This window comes from Anas acuta, chromosome 18, assembly GCF_963932015.1.
Source record: "Anas acuta chromosome 18, bAnaAcu1.1, whole genome shotgun sequence".
Classification (NCBI taxonomy): Eukaryota; Metazoa; Chordata; class Aves; order Anseriformes; family Anatidae; genus Anas; species Anas acuta.
In genome coordinates, this window is record NC_088996.1 from 638,475 (window position 1) to 659,703 (window position 21,229).

The 21,229-nt window shown below is 40.9% G+C and overlaps 1 protein-coding gene across 9 annotated transcripts in view; it reads right to left on the reverse strand.

Annotated features, from left to right (window-relative positions):
* Window positions 1-10,909: 10,909 nt before the first annotated feature.
* Window positions 10,910-21,229, reverse strand: part of GAS7 (growth arrest specific 7) — a 114,273-nt gene continuing 103,953 nt past the window's right edge. For all 9 annotated transcript variants that reach the window (XM_068655217.1, XM_068655216.1, XM_068655224.1 and 6 more), the window contains one exon: window positions 10,910-21,199. In XM_068655217.1, coding sequence (XP_068511318.1) covers window positions 21,086-21,199 — 114 coding nt within the window. In that variant the 3' untranslated portion in view covers window positions 10,910-21,085. The remainder of the gene's footprint in view (window positions 21,200-21,229) is intronic.

The following is a 21,229-nucleotide window of genomic DNA, read 5'->3' on the forward strand; positions in this document are numbered from 1 at the left end:
TTTGTGTTTTTTTTTTTTTTTTTTTAATATGTTTTACTACAGATAAAATACAATCTTCCAGACACAATGGCTCCTTCTATGGCCTGAGATGTCAACTATGTGCTAATTATAAATGTGCACTCAGGTTCTTTGTTTAAGTATATTACTTCTGCATATCAGGATCTGTTTTTCAAAGGTTCATACAGTAAAGCACAAAGACCCCAGTCTAGAACACCCTTGTTATTTGCCATTTGTGCCTTGAAATCAGTAACACGGGATTGGATTTTTGAAATAGAGAATAAATCTGGCAGATTAAAAGAGATGTACCGGTGTATTGGGTTTACTTGACAAGGTTTAGGTAGCAGGGGCCTGCAGGTGTGGCCTCTGTGAGAAGAGTCCAGAAGTTGCCTCATGTCAGATCAAGCCAGTTCCAGACGGCTCCAAAAGGGACCTGCTACAGGCTAGAGCTGAGGCAAGATGCAACATTAGTTGTGCCTCTCTGAAAGTGTATTTAAGAAAGGGAAAATAATGTGCTGCGCAACAGCACCTGGGAGAGTGAGGAATGAGAAACAGCCCTGCAGATACCAAGGTCAGTGAAGAAGGAGGGCAGAAGGTGCTCCAGGTGCCAGAGCTGAAGTTTCCCTGTGGCCTGTGGAGAAGACCATGATGGAGCTGGCTGTCCCCCTGTGGCCCATGGGTCCCACATGGAGCAGTTACAGAATCACAGAATTTCTAGGTTGGAAGAGACCTCAAGATCATCGAGTCCAACCTCTAACCTAACACTAACAGTCCCCACTAAACCATATCCCTAAGCTCTACATCTAAACGTCTTTTAAAGACTTCCAGGGATGGTGACTCCACCACTTCCCTGGGCAGCCTGTTCCAGTGTCTAACAACCCTTTCAGTAAAGAAGTTCTTCCTAACATCTAACCTAAAACTCCCCTGGCACAACTTTAGCCCATTCCCCCTCATCCTGTCACCAGGCACGTGGGAGAACAGGCCAACCCCCACCTCACTACAGCCTCCTTTAAGGTATCTGTAGAGAGCAATGAGGTCGCCCCTGAGCCTCCTCTTCTCCAGGCTGAACAAGCCCAGCTCCTTCAGTCCTCGTAGGACTTGTTCTCCAGGCCCTTCACCAGCTTGGTCGCCCTTCTCTGGACCCGCTCAAGCACCTCGATGTCCTTCTTGTAGCGAGGGGCCCAAAACTGAACACAGTACTCGAGGTGCGGCCTCACCAGAGCCAAGTACAGGGGGACGATCACCTCCCTAGCACTGCTGGTCACACTGTTTCTGATACAAGCCAGGATGCCGTTGGCCTTCTTGGCCACCTGAGCACACTGCTGGCTCATATTCAGCCAACTGTCCACCATCACTCCCAGGTCCTTCTCTGCCTGGCAGAGAAGTTCTCCACACTGCAACCCATGGAGGAGCCCCTGGTGGAGCAGGTGGATGTGGCCTGGATGAGGCTGCGGCCCATGGAGAGCCCTCGCAGGAGCAGGCCCCGGGCCGGAGCTGCAGCCTGTGGACATCCCACGCATCAGGGGACCTAGGGAGAGCTGCCACTCATGGGGGACCCATGTTGGAGCAGTTCTTGAAGAGCTGCTGCCTGTGGGAAGTCCATGTAGGATCAGTTTGGGAAGGATGGAATCCCATGGGAGGGTCCTGACATAGCTGGGGCAGAGAGTGACCATGGAGGAGTGGTGGAGACGAAGTGCTGGGGACTGACTGTAGGCCCAATTGCCCATAACCCCATGCCTCTCGAGGGGGAGAAGGTAGAAGAGGGTGGACTGGGGGAAGGTGTTTGTAGTTTGTAGGTAGTTTCTCACTGCTCTAATCTGTTAGTGATGGGCAATAAATTATATTAATCTCCCTTATTGAGTCTGTCTTGCCTGTGATGGCAATTGGTGAGTGATTTCCCTGTCCTTATCCCTTGAGCACTTTTCTACTGTATTTGGCCCTTTTCTTTTAAGGAAGGGAAGTGAGAGACTGGCTATGGTGGAGTTAGCTGCCCAGCAAGGTAAAACCACCACTGTTCTGTCATGCTTGATGTCCTCACTTCCCAAGGCACCAAATAAAAGTGAAGTAAAACTAAGTCCCACATGCAACACCTCATTACATTCTATGAAAAAAAAAAAAAAAGCCAATTTGCAGAGGTCTGGATTCTGTGAGACACTACAGTGCTACTGTTTTGTTCCAGTGCAAACACGAGTCAATATAACAACCACTATTTTTTTAAAGAGATAAAAGACAAATTTAATAAAAAAGATAAAGTATGCTATGACAACCTGTCATAACTACATAACTACAGTTATGATTGTTTACAGCCCTCTTCCCAACAGGACACTGAAGTTGGAATAGGAGGAGAATGGTCTATCTTAGCTACTAATCAGACTATGCAACAGTGGCAAATTGATATCCCTATATCTCCAGCTTCAAGTGCAGGAGAACAAAATGGTGATGTTGTACTTCTGTGTCCCTGTGAACATTCTATATAGCTGTGCCTAATACCAGAACTGGAAGAAGAAAAGCCCTACCAAAAGGCATGTGCCATCCTTAGCAGTCTTGATCTTCATGAGTGTTTAGACTTTGGTGGAAATTGAAGATGTGTGACAAGCGGTACAACAGCAGTACGAGAAACACCAAACATGGCACGCATCTTCAGTAGGTCATAGTCCACAACTGCCAGGGCATCATCCCCTCACCTCAGGCTTGATGTCATGTTCATCTGCATGGCAGATCAGATCACTTCCAGCTTGACTACACTGTGCTTTACAACCTATTGTCTCTTAGTCCATTTCTCTGATTCCCTTCAGCACCAGCATTTGGTAGTACTGGCAAGTCAAAGTCTGTTTACTGGCATTGGCAACCTGATGACAAGAGCTGCATTTAGGTACTTCTGGTGTCCTCAGTTCACCAGCTGTCTACTGGGCTAATGTCAGTTTGTGTCTACCATAGCAGTTCTTACTTGCCTCTCTACTCAGGCATTCCCATCTGACACTTCAGGTAAGGAACTGCAGACCACAGGAACCATCAGGAGAAAAAGCAACCTAAATAATGTGCTAGGAATTATTGGAAAAGAAGTATACAGCATTATGTTAACCTCAGTGCACCTACACCTTAATACCTTGTCCTTTTCTGGTCTTCCCAATTGGAGAGGATACATCAGAACTAGGTCAGGCAGAAAACAGAAGAGTCTGGGGACCAGAACTGCTCACCTTGAGGAAAAAATGGCTGGGGCAAGAGGAAAGGAATATGATGGTGAGATATCAGATCATGTGGACTACAGAAGGCAAGTAGCTGTCTCTTCCATACAAGAACTAAGATAATAAACTAACTTGGTGAGGTGCAGATTACATCATTGTGCTTTGCAGCTGTTTTCTTCGTAATGTTATGGGAAGTTTATAAAAATCAGAAGTAAAATCATGGAAGAAAAAAGTCTGCCAAAGGCTGTTTAAATGCAAAACTGCACAACTGGGAAAGAGAGTCCCTAAACAGAGATCACTGGGGCTCACAGTGTAATCTGGGAAAGTATCACAATGTATTTCAATATAAAGCTTTCATCTAATATATCCCACCTGAGAAACCAGTATTTCCTGGTCACCGTCCAAGCCAAGATACTGGGCTACATGGAAATTTTGGCCTAATGCAAATGTTTACTCTTCAAAGACTTGAGAGGTAAGTTATTTGTAATTTGTTTCAGCAATAGGGAACAGTGGGAAAAAACAAAGAGCTGAAAGAACTAAAAAAAGGAATTGACTACGTATGTCCTTCCATGTAAGCACCACAGTAACTAAGCAGTTAATTATACATCTGGAACAAGTATTTGCTAAAATCTGTAGGCATTTTAATGATAATGTGAACATGAAACATTACTGGGAAATGTGAGCAGTGCTAGAGAGTTGTCCTGACCCAACGCTGACATTTTTTCACCTTAACTGAAGAAACATCCAGTAACCTTTCTCCCCTTTAAATATGCTTACCAGAATCTGAAAAGGCATTTAGGGAGAGCTTCTGAACTGTGTTCCTGTGAGCAGAGAATGGTCATTGTTGCCACACTGCAAACTTTAAATACATGTAAGCAGTTGATGCAAAAAGAGAGTTCTACTCTCTTCCAGCAAACAGAGCCAAATGACACAGTCTTAAAGTATATGCTAGGCCTACAAAAAATCATAGAACTGTAAATGAAATGACTATAATTTATGCTATAGCTCCGGGAGACAGAGTGTTCACTTCTTGGCTTTATAAAACAGCAAGTCAAAATAAAATTGGAGCTAGAAGTTTTCATCATGTACTTTCAGGGACTTGTAAAAAAAACAGTGCAAACAGACCATACCACATTAACCAATGAAGCTAGACTGTTTATCCCTACAATAAATACTTCACTGGTGCATGTTTGTAATTTCTTCTTTAATTTGTATAAAGGACTGAGACAGTAATTTAGACAAGGAAGAATTTTTGAGTAAGAAATGTGACATTAGTATTTCTGTGGTTTGTCTCAAGATAGAAGAACCTGACTGCCAAAACTTCACTCATGTATGAGGTCAGATTCACTGTAAGGCATACAAACAGCCTTCCTTGGGCTTGGCTTGACTTTCAGATCTGAAACTGCCATTGTTTTTAATAGAACTATTAGAAATGGTAGTTGGTAGCTGTGTAGCACACCAGGAAATGTTACTAGAGCTAAAAAAACATGAAACCATTTGCATCAATTTGGCACATGGTTTTGCCCCTTAAGAAGGGCCTCACAAAAGGCATGTGTCACTATAAGCTGTGAGAGTTCACAAAAACTTTTAGCCAATTTTGGTTATAGAAGTTTAACCTTTGTTTGAGTCACACTGGTAGACTGCTCCTATTCAATGGTCTTGTCTGAATTCCTCCATGAGCAGTGCAAATCACCATGAGAACCTCTGACCTTCTTCAAACAGATTTTTTTCTCTGTCCATTGTAAGCCTCGCAGAGCACAGTTGTCTCTTCCTGTGTTACATGCAGTGACCAACATAGATGGATGCAGACAGGTCCAACAGATCATTGCCTGTCAGGCCCCCTAAGTGCACCAATAGGACTTAACTGCCCTGACCAGCCTGACATGGACGTCCTCTGTCCACAGTTCAAGGAGTACCATTTAAGTTCAAGGCTGAGCTATGTTTTAGGTGTCTGACCTATGCTATAGGTGCAGCTGTTTCCAGACCTGTCTCCAGCTTTGTCTCTTGAATGGACCTCAGACCCATGTTGTAGCCTCATATCCTAGTCCTGTGCCTAAGCTCATCTCCTATCACACTTGACCAAAGTCCTTGGGTGGGCCTTGGTCCTGATTCATGAACTCATCTTGCCTTAGGGTGTTGATGCACCACATTACCAGCACCCTACTTCTTTCAAGCTTTTCAGAGCTGTGCCCTGGTGACAGCTGTGCTCACTGAGGGCTCTGCCTGTGCTGTGATCTGGGGCCAGCACAAGAAGGGTTTGGGGCTGTTAGAGCAGGTCCAGGGGAGGGGAGGTTAGAGCAGGTGGGGAGGTTAGAGCAGGTCCAGGGGAGGTTAGAAGGAAATTCTTATCTCAGAAGGTGGTGAGGTACTGCAACAGGTTGTCCAGAGAGGTTATGGACGCCTCATCCATGGAGGTCTTCAAGAATAGGTGAGCAACCTATCTAGTGGGTAGTGTCTTTGTCTATGGCAGGGGGGTTGGAACTAGGTGATCTTTAAGGTCCTTTGCAACCTGAGCCGTTCTATGATTCTATGGTCACTTTGCTCCTGGTTTGTTTCACACTCATGGAGTAGCCCTGCTCTTCCTGCTTCTTGACACCACTGCTGAGCATATTTTTCATATTTCATTGGGAAACATGACTATTTGTGATGAGTATATGTGAAACATTAGAAGATGTAAGAAGCAACTCCATTAGGGTGACACCAAGGAAAATGACTACACAGCAGGGGATTGTGTGGTCCCTTTCCAAACCTGGCATCCTGTCCTCCAACTGGCAGGCAGAGGTACTGAGTGCTTTCATGCTCCCACGATTGTAGTTTCCCATGGTATAAAAGTTCATTACTACTTCTCCTTAGCTGCAGGTTATACCCTACCCCTTAAGCAAAGAATCTTTTGCAGATCCACCACTGCCCTGCCCTGGAAGGTTTTAAGTCCAACAAACTTCCTTTGCCTGGAAAAATACAGTCCTGTCAAGGATTGCAGATTTGGGTTGACTTAATGCTGGAAGTGTGGTATGTAATGTGGCTGCAAGTGTGGTGTTGTCCTCTGATGACTATACTTGACATCAAGGTCATATGCAAAGAAAAGGAACCAGTTAGAAATATGTCACATCTGTCACCTCTTTCCTTTTTCCATTCCAAATCAGGATACATTGCAAGCATGAGTTAATACAACAACGAAGCCAGGTATTAGAAAGCAATCAGCTGACACATTTGTGGGCAAGACATAACAGCTTTTTATTCTGCCAGGCCTGTGTCTGCACATGCTCCATCACCAGTCCTGACAGCAGACCTGGTAATATTCAATGCAGTTGCAGTTTTCTAAGTACACTCAAATCTGAAACCCTGTAAGGCAAAAAGAGAGACACACTGACATCTTGTGTAAGACAGAAACATGCACTCCAAAAAAAAAAAAAACAAAATCTGCACTCTAAAGGCAGAAATGGCATTGAACTGTGAGGGAAAGCAAAAGGGCCCTAACAAATAATTCTGGGGTTCTTCCTCAGGTAGTAAATTGCATGAAGGGAAATAGTCTATGGAAAACCTATGCCAGACATAACTCCACCTCCTGTATTTTAAAAATAAACACCTAGCAGCAGTTTTCCTTATGTTCATGAGAAATAGCAGGATCATTTTCCATGATATTCTTAGATATATTTATTATGCTAAATAGATTTAAACTTAATCCTAAGTAGATTGTTTGTTTCTCTGTTTGTCTCTATCACTATTCTTTTAATTAGTCAAGCACCTGGGGTGTTTCTTGTCTAACAAAAACAGAGCCCGTGCCTCTCAATCTGAACTTTTCAGATCTCATATGTAAAACAGATCAGCACAGATCAGGTGTAAATGCACATACACAGAACAAGACTCTGCTACATTCACCTATGGGGCAGAAGCGATGGGTGGAAGGGTTTTGCTGGGGCACATCATGTTTTAACAAAAAAATCCAAGCAAAACTGAGGCTATGAGTTTTGCCACATTACTGAAACTCACAATTTCTACTTCTTTCTGCTCTGTTGTCAGTGATAGCAATCCTTATATAGCCAGGGGAAGGGTGCACAAGCATGTACCTGGTGGTGCTTCCTTCAGACTCCTGCCTTGGTCCATATAGCTGTAGGACCTTCTATGACCAGGGGCTGAATCTCTGTATTAAGCAATGCTTGGAGTAAGATCTTTCTCACAGCAACTAGATCTGTTTCAGAGCAGTGCAAACTTCTGACATCATTCTGACGCATAAGGATTTGCAATTTGACTGTGCAGCCTGAGAGGAATTACCACCTTTCACTTGATCTGTTAGTTAACTTAAATGCCTCTAGCAGGAAGGATTTGGGGGTAAGACAAGCCTTCCTGACTTGTTTAGACTTTGCGTGAAGGAGGGAAACCCACAACTGCAGGGCACAAAAAAAGAGAGGGGAAATACAGATACATTTGAAAACTAATACAGGCTGGGAAGAGACATGAAGAGCTCTTGAGAGGAAGGCTACACATCCCTTCAGCTGAGTTAGTAGTGGGCATTTAAATTAAGCCTTTAGCTTCTAGGCTACAAACTATGGTGCAAAACCCCAAAACGTGCATATGAAAAGAGTTGTTTATTTCTACAGCATGCAACTAGTACAAGGTTGATGTCTCACAAATACAACACAGTTAGTGAAATTTACCTTGGTTGCTGTTCAGTTCTACTAACCTACTGACTACTCATTTTTTATCACACGAGTCAAAAATAAGTACACCTCATGAAGGACTTGAGAACACTTACTTCAAAGCAGGAAATAATTACTGAACATTCTTCAGAGTCCAGACCAATATAAGTAAGTAAGCACCATGGTACAATGCTTTTTGTCTGACCATTTGGTAGAGTGGGATTATATTGATAAAAGATTAACTTTGCTTTTATCTGCAGAAGCATTGCTGGGGCTCTAGACACTCCCAAGATTTGGCTGTTTGGAAGTTGTGGATGGTATGAGTAGGCATATGGGAAAGAAAATGTAGAAATAACATTTTAAAATGTAGATCTACATAAACATTTCATTTAGGTGACAATGTATTGTTTCTGTGACATAAGGGTCAGCTGTTCCTGATGATAAAAATGCTAACTCTGCTTTCCAGGCTTACTGGCTGTATTCAATATTCATCTACAATGTATTATCATTGTGGGAAGGTCCTGTCTGAAATAACAAATAAATCAAAAATATTTTTCTCAAATCAATTAACAGGGCCTTTATCACATAGGAAGGTCACTGCACAGTCAGAGCCCTGAAACAGGAATATCTGAAATGCTACATTTTTCTGCAAGTTGCATGACTGTCCAAAATCAATAATGGAAATACAGTATATAACATCAAAAGCTGATGCTTACATTCAACAGCACAGGATGCATACTGGACAGTATATGTAGCCAACAGTGAGGCTTAATCCTGAAATATTCTGTGCAAAGTAGAGCCAAGTAAAAGCCATCATTCATTACTTACTGATTGTGTTAAGTCATATGATCTCTGAGTTCAGATGTCTCTGTGGCAGCAGGCCACTGGAAGCACATCATTGGGGAACTCCCCCAAATCTCCTCCAACTGGTCTATACACAGCCAGGTTAAGAAATGATCTCCTGCAGGCTAGACTTCTGCCGACAGCCTGTCAGGTGCTATTTGGCACAGTGCAATTTGCATTCCCTGCAGTTTTTGGGACTGTCAGAACAAAATCTATTCTGATTAAAACATTTTTCTTTGACTAGCAGGTCTCCCATTAGATCTGTCAGTAGGGCCATTAGATCAGAATCTTCCTTTGAAGAGACTTGCAAATGGGCTTTATGCATCCTGCCTGTGGTACATGTCCAAAAACAGCAACACAGGAAGCATTTTGTTCTCAGGTCACTTAATAATTGAATTGCTCCAAAATTCTACCTTCAACAAGACTAATTTATTCCACCCCTGAAGACAGTTCTTTTGTGAAGGAACCTTGCACAAAAACAATGAAGGTGGTGAAGAACAGCACCTAGAACATATTGGACCTGATTCAAATCACTTCCAATGTCCATTTAATATTTTTAACTTGTACGGACTTATCCAGAGATTTCCAAATCAAGTTGCTGATTAGGAAACATCAGAAGATGCAGATAGAATTGACAGGATTTTATTTATAAGTAACAGGAATGTCAGAAGCATTACATGAGGGCTTGAGGAATAAAGCATGTCTACTTATTAGTCATGAAAGAAATCTGAAATCAAATCACTTCACTGATACCCTTCCACCTTTTTTTCTACTTCTGAGGAATGTGAGAGGGTCAAAAGCTTACTTATACTGTGAAATCCAAGCTTTTTTTTTAAGTAATTATTTTTTTTGAGTAATTATTTTGAGTAATTTTTTGAGTAATTATTGTTTGCAAAAGACTAGCACAGGTGTTTGTGTGCAAAATGAAGTAAAATCTTCTGCCCTTTATATCCAAATGTCATAGACTGTGAGGTTGACAGCCCAATCATCCACTCTGGTCCTTGCCTATAACAGTTAAGAGCCACCCCACCAGCATAGCAAATGTCACGAGTTGTAAAGTATCTCCTTATCTGCAGTTTCAGAGTTGTATTGTCCTCCGCACTTAAAAATGATGTTTGCTGATAAGGTGCAATGAAGTGTTACCACAGTATGTTAAGAATTGCTAAGCATTCCCCAAGATGGTCTACACCATGCACCAACATCTGAAACAGCATTCTGAGATATTTTTTTTAGCAGATTTAGGCTACTTTGGGCAAAGTGCAAATGTACAGCTTTGAAAACCAAGCTTCAACCTAGAACTTTTGCAGTGTCTTACTCCTTTCCTGTGAAGAGTAAGCACAATTCTGCAACTACTTACCACATCAATGCATTAGGAATTTCCTTTACTAGCAACTCCTGTATTCCTTTATCTTTAAAAACACATCATGCAAGTATAGGACTATTCTGCAGGTGGGTGAAGAAAATAAATTTTTACATGAGATCAAAACTGGAAAAATTCTTAGGAAGAAGCTCCAGTGAGGATTATGAGATGTGTGGATAATGCCTTTACCTTCAAAGTCAGTGTATCACATGCTGCTGGGAGAGTGAGCTCATGTTCTGCAGAACTGCGACACATGCTTGTTCTGTGCTCTGCTTTTCCAGCAGTATCTCACTTTGGAGACAGTTGTTGGACTACATAGAATTTTGGTAAGGCTGACTTTGACTTTGCTAGAAGACCTGCCGGCATGCATGTTAACTCAACCATTCAAAGTAGAACAATTTATTAAGAACATTTTGCAACAGTGCTTTCTCTTCATCTAAACTTCAAGGTAAACATGGGACTTGCAGGTAAAGGACTGTGTAGAACACTGACAGAGCACTTAAACCACACCCATTTCATGGCAGCTGCTTTCATGCCTGTTCATGAATCAAACCCACTTAACTACTGCTTTTTAAATAGTTTTCTATATAAAAATGAAATTTTAACAATTGTACTCATCTGAATATCATGCAAAGGTCTGAAAAGGATATGGGGGTTTTTGTCTCTTTATGTAACCCTACATAAAGTCTCTTTATGTAACCCTAACCCTTTTATGTAAAGTACACTACACCCGATTGATGTGATTGCAAATTATAGCTATGTTACACTAGCATCAACAAAGCAGTAAATGTGCATGTGACACCCCAGGTGTACTTTGATGATACTGCATTCAAAAGGCGTGTGACTTCGGTAGAAGAAAAAACAGTCTGGTATATACAATTCCATGCTCAGTGTGTCTCTGTACAGTTTATTTTACAGGAGATGAGATGAGCACTGTGGTGCATATAAACTTGCAGAACAATATAGGAAAATACAGTTTAACCATATGAAATAGTTTTACAGTAAGACAAACATTATGTAGTGGAAATGCCTTCGATATTGAAGGGCATGATCCATACTAACATAAAGTAGCTTCCACCAAACTCTGCCAGTTTACCCAAGCTGAAGATCTGCCCCTTAAATGCTTTCTGCATTGAACTTCTTCAGGTTGGTGATTCTTTCATGTACCTTTATGGAACAAACCTCATCCTATAATTTGCACAATGATGCAAGATTTACTGATTACCTAGACAGAGACTGCAGGATCCATAAACTATTTTAAGAGGTCTAGTCAGCCAAAATTTATGGAACGTTACAAAACTCTGGTTAAACATCTTTAAAAAGAAATTAGTAGTGGCGAGAGACATCTTTTCTAAAATTTTAGAATGTATTTAGCAAATTACACAAAAAGGACCAAACAAGCAACCATATTTTAGCAGAAAACTCTGTTTTACTGTATGACTGGTAATCTGGCCTACCCTTGAATCCTTGCTGCCAGAATGTCTGCAAAACCGTTTGTTAGATTTTTCACTTGTCTTGGGCTGCTGGAAGAATGGAAATTAAAGAGAAGAAAGCATTTGCCCAATAATAGAACCTGTTGTGTTATTTTTGTTGTTTGTGTTTTGTTTGTTTTTAAATTTCATTTTAATGAATAGAGGTTTCTGTCCCTAAGAGAGATTTTGTCATACTGTAGTAACAGAGTGGTAAATGGGTATCAAAATTCCTTATGTTGTTTTGAAAATCAGTCATCCCATCAAAACACTTCCAAAGGAACAAGGGATTTCAGGTCAAGCATTCCCAAATTCAAATGACTAAGACTGTCACATCATGCAGATGTGAGATCCCTGAAATCGCTGTTCAGCTTTGGACTTCCAGTACCAGAAAAAATGTTCCAAGCAACTGCTTTAAAGAAGAGTAAAGGTTTGTTTTTTAAAAATAGCATTACTTAAGCCCCAAATGCTACTTGAGTCAACTATATTTTATGCAGAATTCCCTGTTTATTCCCTACTGAGACCCCTATACTGAAACCATTATACCATTGTGTCAGAAGATTAAGTTAAAACTGTCTTTCAATGCAGTTAAGTCTAACATGGCTAACATTTTCTTCTCCATTTTCAGCACTATGACTTTATGATGCCTGTGTTAGACTGTAAATGATCAGTGATATAAAGGCAGGAATATGTAAATGTGAATGCCCTAAAAGAGTGAACAGTCCAGAACAAGGAGGAAGGGTTGAAATTCCTGCACAGATCTGTACATACTGGCTGCTCCTAAGTTCTGAAAATTTTTAGGGTCAATCTGTGTATTTTATATGGTTGTAGCATGTATAATTTAAAGAGGCACTTCAAGAGGAACAACTAGTTGAATTTTAGTAGGGTTGTGATACAAGCCATTATTCAGTTATTTATGAAAACAGTAGCTCTGAAAGACTATATATATTCAAAACTATAGTCTCGTCCACTCACTGAACCTGAATATAGCAGCTGAAAAGTATTTGTTCTTAATATCCACTGAGTTTGTCTCTTACAGTACACCTGAAACAGTTCAACTTAATGTAAGTTGAGGGAGTTAAATTTGAGTGTTTCAAATTTATATATATTTTTATGTAATTAGAATGCTATTACTGTAAGACAAATTTTATTGGTCTCTAAAAGATTTTGTCCATGTACAATTGCTAGAATCAGATGTTTCATTAGGCACAAAAGGTTTCTGTTTGAGAACACATGGGATTAGAAATTTAAGTTAAATTGTGCTATGTGTTGGTCCCTTCAAAAAAAATCTCCAGGGAGAAAAAATAAACTGTGACTTGCACAAAAAGGAGTCATTGCACTTCCAATCCTAGTGGCTGTTTAGAGAACTCCAAAACAAAACCCAAAACAACATCTCCAAAAAGCAAGCACTTACCAGCCTTGGAAAATATCCAGAAGTGTGAAGTTTGGTCAGCATATAAAAGCAAAAGAAATGTTCTATGAACATTCAAAATCAAAGAAGATCTTGAAAACTGGTGTATGTCAGTAATGAAGGAGTGGATGCAGTAACAATAAAGTTGAAGTTGAAAAACTGACAGATGCCCTCTCACATAAGATCTACTATGAGACAATGTAATGAATAATATTTATACAACAGTTCTTCTCAGGAAGACAAGGACTTGCTGATGTGAAAGATGACATCGTTATTATGTAAAAGAAAGACTGTTCTCCAAGCTCCTGGAGAATACCTGCAAACCAGGCTTGACACATTTCTGCCTGACTTACAGCCAGTTCAGTGCCGTGGCACAGGACATCATACTACTGCCAAATCCAAAAAACATTCTGCAGTCATCAGTGTGGTATTGCCACATACCAGTCTGCTGCTTGTACAATCATATGCTAGTCAGAGAGCCCTGTATCAAGGAAGAGATACAAGGCAACATTTTGTTACTGATTTTCATATGCTAAGCAAAAGTCAGTATGAGCCTTCTACGGGATCCATCAGGGTTCTGAGGGTGATGACTGCCTAGCATCAAGTCAAATTTCATTGGGGCAATTAAATATTTTACTATCTTATGTGTACACTTTTTACTTTGAATCTGCCTGTGACTATCGCTCACCTGGTTAAGAGGGACCTACAGGTTCCTCTGTAAAACGTCAGATGCCTCCACCATGCACAGAAGGATACCAGTCAGCTGCTCCTGAATATTGTACAGGGGGAATGCCCATACAGGAAGAATTATTCACAGCAATGCTTCAGAAACCACTATGTCTAGGACCTGATTCTTCTGTTTGAACATGTGCTGGATAGCAAAACACTTACAGACTTTACATAAGGCTCAGTGATCAGGAAAAAAGACATTGTTCTTGCAAAGTGGAAATATAAAGAGTGACCAGGACTGCTTCCAGGACATCAAACTCTTGACTCCCATCTCTAGGAATAGGCCCAGCAGGCTGCACTAGTGCAAAACAGCACACTGGCTATTACAAAATAGCAAATATTTTTTCTATTCAGAATGAAGCAATCAGTTGATCACACCAAGAAGCCACATCTACGCACTTCAGGGGCTCCTTCAAAGTGCTGGTTTGGATTTCTAAGGTGCTTCATAGTGAAGGACCCACCTGGATAAGCAATGCTCTTTCTCTCTCTCTCTCTGTGATAAAACAAACAGATGGTCAGAGCCACATTATCACTTATTTTGGGAATAGAATCGTTAGAGCAGTAACAGGAGAGCGGTAAGCTCTAGAGCCATGCTCCTACAATAGCTTATTACACACAGAGCTGTTGGGAACTGCATAGAGCAGCTAGGTCTCATACATGAAGTATTTGAGATACTCATTTCTTAATGTTTACCTCATTGAGAGACTGAGGAGAAAAAAAAAAAAAAAAAGGAAGCTTGTGAATTTCTATTCAATACCCTTATTTTCAAAGTCTCTGGTATCACCTCTGTGTGCCCTGCTGACTTCCTAGAAACCTCTGCCAGCTAAATACTTCCAAAGAGCAGGTCAAAAGAGTGTACATTTCTGCATAAGGACTACAGAGGCTCACTTCCAGCAAACATTTAAAGAATGATGTAAAAAAAGGTACAAGTTTAAAGATGTTCTGAGAATGTATGAGTAATTATGACTGCTACCACCATGTAAAAGCTTCCTGTGAATGCTTTAAAGAAAATTCTTGTTCAGAGAATAAAATACAAGAAAATAAAGTGACTTGCAGGCAGGTGACTGTCCCAAAACAGCTACACTGGCTTGCATTGCATCATGGGGTATGATTCTATGGGGTTGCAAAATTAACAAAAAGCAGTTAATTCTGCAACAAGAAACTGAAGATACATAACGTTTAAAGAGAAACAGAGAACAAGTTTGCACATCACCTGCTATGCATGAAAGAACGAATGATTTCAATATATACTGTTACTGTGCAATATGGAATAAATACAGCTACCCCACAGCAGCTCAAGTAGGACTGTAGAGGGAAAAAAGAGTTCCAAGAACATAAGAAGAAGATAAGAAGGATTTCTGTATGTCTTTCAATGCTATTATGATCTTTTAACATTAAAAAAAAAAAATAAAAATTAAAGCCATCTCTAAAGATCTCCGTATCAAGTAATTACAGAATGGCTGAGGTTGAAAGGGACCTCCAGAGATCACTTTATCTGTTAGTTTAACAGCCCCCCTGTTGAACTTCATGAGGTTACCAACAATGCAACTCTCCAGCCTGTCCAGGTCCCTCTGAATGGCAGCACAGCCCTCTGGTATATCAGCTCCTCCTCCCAGTTTTGTGTCATCACTAATCTTCCTGAGGGTGCATTCTATTCCATCATCCAGGTCATTGATGAATAAATCCAGCAAGACTGGACCCAGTACAGACCCTGGGGGAACACTACTAGCTTACAGGCATCTAAGTAGACTCTGTACCGCTGATCACAATCCTCTGAGCTCTGCCATCCAGCCAGTTCTCAATTCACCTCACTGTCCACTCATTCATCCCACACTTCCTGAGCTTACCTATGAGGATGTTATGGGAGACAGCGTTGAAAGCCTTGTTGAAGTCAAGGTAGACAACATCCACTACTCACCCCTCATCTACCCAGCCATTCTATCATAGAAGGCTTTCAGATTGGTTAAGCATGATTGCCCCTATCTGTTCCATTACCTTTCCTAGGATGGAGGTGAGGCTGACTGGCCTGTAGTTTCCTGTGTCCTCCTTCTTGCCCTTCTTCAAGACTGGAGTGACATTGACTGCTTGGGGCAGAATGGCTGGAAAACTTCCAGAGGAAAAGGACCTGGGGGCGTTGGTTGATGCTCACCTGAACGTGATAAGGCAGTGTGCCCAGGTGGTCAAGAAAGCCAATGACATACTGGCTTGTATCAGGAATAGTGTAGCTCACACTGGTAATCGTCCCACTGTACCCTGCTCTGGTGAGGCTGCACCTCAGGTACAGTGTTCAGTTTTGGGCCCCTCACTACAAGAAGGACATCAAGGCCCTGGAGCATGTCCAGAGAAGGGCAACAAAGCTGGTGAAGGGCATGCAACACAAGTCCTGTGATTAGCAGCTGAGGAAACTGGGGCTGTTTAGTCAGGAGAAAAGGAGGCTTAAGGGAGAACTTGTTGTTCTCTCCAACTACCTGAAAGGAAATTGTGGGGAGCTACGGGTCAGTTTCTTCTTGCAGATAACTAGTGATAGGACAAGAGGGAATGGCATCAAGTTGCGCTAGGGGAGGTTCAGGTTGGAAATTAGGAGACATTTCTTGTCAGGAAGAGTGGTCAGGCATTGGAAGGGGTTGCCCAGGGAGGTGGTGGAGTCACCATCCCTGAGGGTGTTTAAGGAAAGGCTGGATGTTATACTTAGGGTCATGGTCTAGTGAATAATATCAGTGGTTGGGGGATGGTTGCACCAGATGATCTCAGATGTCTTTTCCAACCTTAATGATACTATGATTGGTTTTCTTCCAGTCCTCAGACACCTCTCTTGTTCTCCATGACCTTTCAAAGATGACGGAGAGTAGCCTACCAGTGAAATAGCTTTCCTACAAGAGAACAACTGATGACTTACAGCACAAGTTCAACATATAGAAGTGACTAGCAAACAAGAGTTACGGATGTGCGTGAATCTGGAGCAGGTTGGAAATCTGAGAATTAGGCCTTTTTGAATCTTGCTCTATGAAAGCAACTGGAATCCTGCCAGTGATGGAGAGAGTGCACTTGGCCAATGTTGCAAATGACTCATTACTTTCAGCTCATTAACTCAAACAGAAATCAGCTAACAGCATTAGATCCAGAATCAATTCTGTTATGAAAAAAGTTAAAAGAATACCTCAGAGAAAGACTTACAAAGACTTTCTATTGAGTTAACTGTACCAGAAGAATATACCTTAGAATATACAGGCAGACTAGTATAGACAATGAATAAAATGTAGGCATTCTGTACAGTAGCTGAAATTACAGTTGCAGAACACCTCACCTGTTCTAGCACCTGAGTCAGGACACCCATGGGATTCAAAGCCACCAGAGATCATAGAGCCCTCTAGCTCAGACAGAACTCAAAAGCTCTGCTTGAACTGGAGATCACTAGGGAACCAGAAGCTTGGCAGAATGATACAAGTACGTATGTGACAACATCGCTTAATCATAGAGAGGGAGCTACGCAGGAGGGGAAGGACTTCAAAACACAGGCAGCTTCAAAAAAAAAAACAAAAAACAACAGAGCAAGTGGAGCTACCAGGTGAGAATCAGAGGCAAATTCCTGCTAATTGTGCTTCTTTAGGTAAAAGCAATCAATCCTAATCAAACACCCACCTTCTGCTCTGTGAACAGGGAACCATATGAAGATGCAAGACAGCATCAAACAATAAAAAACAGTCTGGTACCTATAGCAACTAGAACAGTAAAAACCTGTATGACATGTGTTGACCCATCTGCCAGAAAAACAAGATCACACCAGAGCTCAGGACCTCTGATGACAAGAGACTTTTTTTGCAACTCGATAATGAATAGAGCAATGCTGAAACTCCCAGAGTTATCTTGTTAAGAAACATGAGGGCAGGCAACCATACTTCCTTTCAAACATGCCACTACTACTTTAAAGATATAGGCTGTTCAGAAGCATAGGATCTCCATCAATCCCTGATTTGTAAGGTGTCACACTGTTCAAGATCCATCAGCCAGACAAGGTAATGGACCAAATATCACTGATTCCACTCTGCAATGTGGTACCACAATGTAATATCATTCGTAAAAAAGAACATTCAAATTGTTTTCAAGCAACAGCAAAACTTCCCTAATGCTTCCATCAATAAAAAGATAAAATTCCTACTATATAGGAAATATTTCACTGAGTACAGAGCAGTTCCATGCTGGGTTTGCTGGGCCATCAAATAAACAACAGCCAGACGCAAGTGCACACCTCATATTATGCAAGAAAAACAAAAATACAGCCCCCAACAAAAGAATTATCATTCTATGCAGCTCACACTTTCCTGCAACATTTCAAACAGACCAACAAGTAGAAGTAGGAAAACTGCCTGGAAATAATTAAAAAAAAAAAAAAACAATGACAAAAAATAAGTAATCAGGAACTGCAACTGCGAATTGATAAAAGTTTAGAAGTGGAACCAAAATACATTTCAGCCCTCAGAGAAACATGTGCTAATGGACAGTATTTCCAGTTCAAAGCAGATAAAATAATAAACTGTGAAAAAAGGAGGAAAAATTAACTATAATTGGTAACAGAGTATTTCAGGTATTTATCAAGAATAGCATTTAAAGTGTACAACTAGCTTGTTTGGTTTTGCAATCAAAACGTGATGAGATATCATCAAGACTGCTCATTTTAACTTGCAGTATGGCTTAGAATACAGGGGTTGACTTTAGACGCAGCTCTCAAGTGCACCAGTAAATTTTGGCCACTGAAGTTTTGAAAGTGGTTTGAATTTGTGGTTTAAAAAAAAAAAAAAGTGCCCGTCCTCCAAAGTGCATGGTAGAAATAGGAAAAGTACAAATTGATATGCCAAAAAGAATCATATTGAGAACAGTGTGAATAAATAGGAAGACTGAAAAAGCCCTATCAGCACAAAACCTCCCTGTCCAAGAAGACTAAGAAGAGTTGAAGTAAAATGTGTGTAGTCTAACAGTTCAAAGACAGAGTGACACTTAGGCAAGCTATGGTTCAGGCATCAGCATGCTGGATGCTTCCAACACCGAGAATAAAATTGTAAATGCAGATTATGAAGTGTGTAACTGAAGGCCAGTATGGTAGGTGTCAGGTCTAACAATCAGCAACAACAGGAAGAGAGATCCAGGGAATGCAGCAGTCACAAAATCGCACCTGCCAATGTGCAAAGGTTTATAAAGGCTAAAAACACAACAGGGAAGGGTGTTGAAGAGACATTTACTATTGAAGATGGGAATGATTTGTAATATCCGATTTTTTAAGGTGAATAAAAGGCGATTCATTATTTTTCTATGAATCTATACAGGTAAAGAGGTGGTTGAAAAAAAGAAAAAGCTACTCTGTGAGAATGCAGCAGAATTCAGTTTGAAATGACAAGCCAGAAAAATAATCACTTGCAGCAATATTTTAAAAAGTATTTCAGATAAGACTTCTCTGCATCTCAGCTTGTGTTTGTAAAGGGGAAGATTGATTATCAGTGATCTAATCACAGCAGAGTAATTTAAATACTCTGAGACTGGTGAACAGAAGCTTAAAATAACAGCCAAATGGAAGACACAATTTTGGTATGGGGGAAAAGGGATGTTAATAATGAGATACAGTAGAGCAAAACCGTGGATCAAACGAGAAAGTATAGTTTGGGATACTGTAGCTAATACCACAATACACAATACACAATAAGGAAAGGCTATAGTGGTGAAAATCAAGGTTTCACAGAAACACAGAATGGTTAAGGCTAGCAGGGATCTCTGAAGGTCATCTGGTACAACTAACATGCTCAAAGCAGGGCCAGCAACAGCAGGTTGTCCAGGACCGTATCCAGGTGGCTTTTGAAGATCTCCAAGGAGGGAGACTCCAGAACCTCTCTGGGCAAATAGTTCAACCAGTTTCTGCTGGATATGAAAGTAAGAATCTTGAGTATAAAATGCTGAAATAATAGAATCATAGAATATCCTGAGTTGGAAGGGACCCATAAGGATCATCAAGTCCAACTCCTGGCACCACACAGGTCTACCCAAAAGTTTAGACCATGTGACTAAGTGCACAGTCCAAATGCTTCTTAAATTCAGATGGGCTTGGTGCAGTGACTACTTCACTGGGGAGCCTGTTCCAGTGTCCAACAACCCTCTCAATGAAGAACATCTTCCTGATGTCTAGCGTAAACCTCCCCTGCCTCAGCTTGACACCATTCCCGCCAGTCCTATCACTGGTGATTAAGGAGAATAGATCAGCACTTGCCCCTCCACTTTTGGGCCCTCTAATATATTAACAGCAACACTGATCAATCAGTCAGAAATAACAGTGGAAGAAGAAAATGAACACCTTTTAAAAAACAGTCTCTAAACTACCAACCACTGTGCCAAGAGCTGTGTTGAATTTTTGGTAAGGAAAAAACTGTGTTTAAATATATGATGATGCAGAAGTGCTGGGCATCTACAGCTACACTTAATGCAGTCTAGAATCACAGATACATGGTACCTTTGAAAATCAGGAACTAAAAAGATAAGTATAATTTAGCTACATGAACTTGTTAATTAAATATAGCTATGTCTCTGATATTCAACTGAAGGAACCAACAGAGGGCAATTTAAACTTGAATCCCAAACAAAATATTAGAGAGTTGTCTTTCAAAAGATACCGTAAGAAAACATCTTGCATATGCAGGGAAGATTTAGAGCATCTCATTTATTTCTTGGTATATAACTTCTTTCTGTCATTGAGCTAATGAGGTAGGTACAACACAATAAAGTCTTTCCTGGTAAATAACACTTTCAACTTTATCAATTGGCCTAGAACAGAAACAATGACAATAATGGGTTTATGTATCCCTGAGAGGGAGTATAAAACAGGAAGAACAAGAGTCCTCTCTATAGATATGGGGGAAAAGGGCCATGGTGGGAAACTGTGTTATATGAAATGTATTTGCACAACGTTGCTGCAAGATATGCAAGTCTTACAGATGGGGAAGCCAGAAAGTTAATTGACTTGCCTGTGGTCATGAAAGCAGTCAGTAACAGACCTGGGGTTCATGATTAGGGCTTCCTTGCCTCCTGCATCATGTTCTTTTACCTACTTGCTGGCCAGAGGAGACACTGCATTGTTGTTCTAACATAGTATATACGATAGTCATGCAAGGGATATAGCACAAAGTCACTTAAGAACAGAGTTCTCTCTGTACCAGAAAGCAGATTTCTTCTGGAAGCTGCGTGCAATTGAGAACCTTTGGTGGGAAATGCACACCTGTTTTCTTCACCTTGGAATGTTTGGTGTTTAAGGCTTAGTTAGCACAATGAAGACCATTTTAATGACTAAATGTAACAGAGATAGCCAGTACAGGCATAAATTACAAGGTATCTGGTAGTGGAACAACCTTTTCCATATGCTCTTCTGACCCCAAAAACATTACCCTGGTTAATTCACCACATACAACTATAAGAACAGTCTATATTTCCATGTCCACAGGTCGGATATCTCCAGTTTTGTGTTCTTTTACCCACAATTCCCTGTCTTTGGCAGGATCCACTTTCCGAAGCAACTGATCCACGAGCTCTACTGTCTGAAATAAACAAAACAAGAATCAAAATGT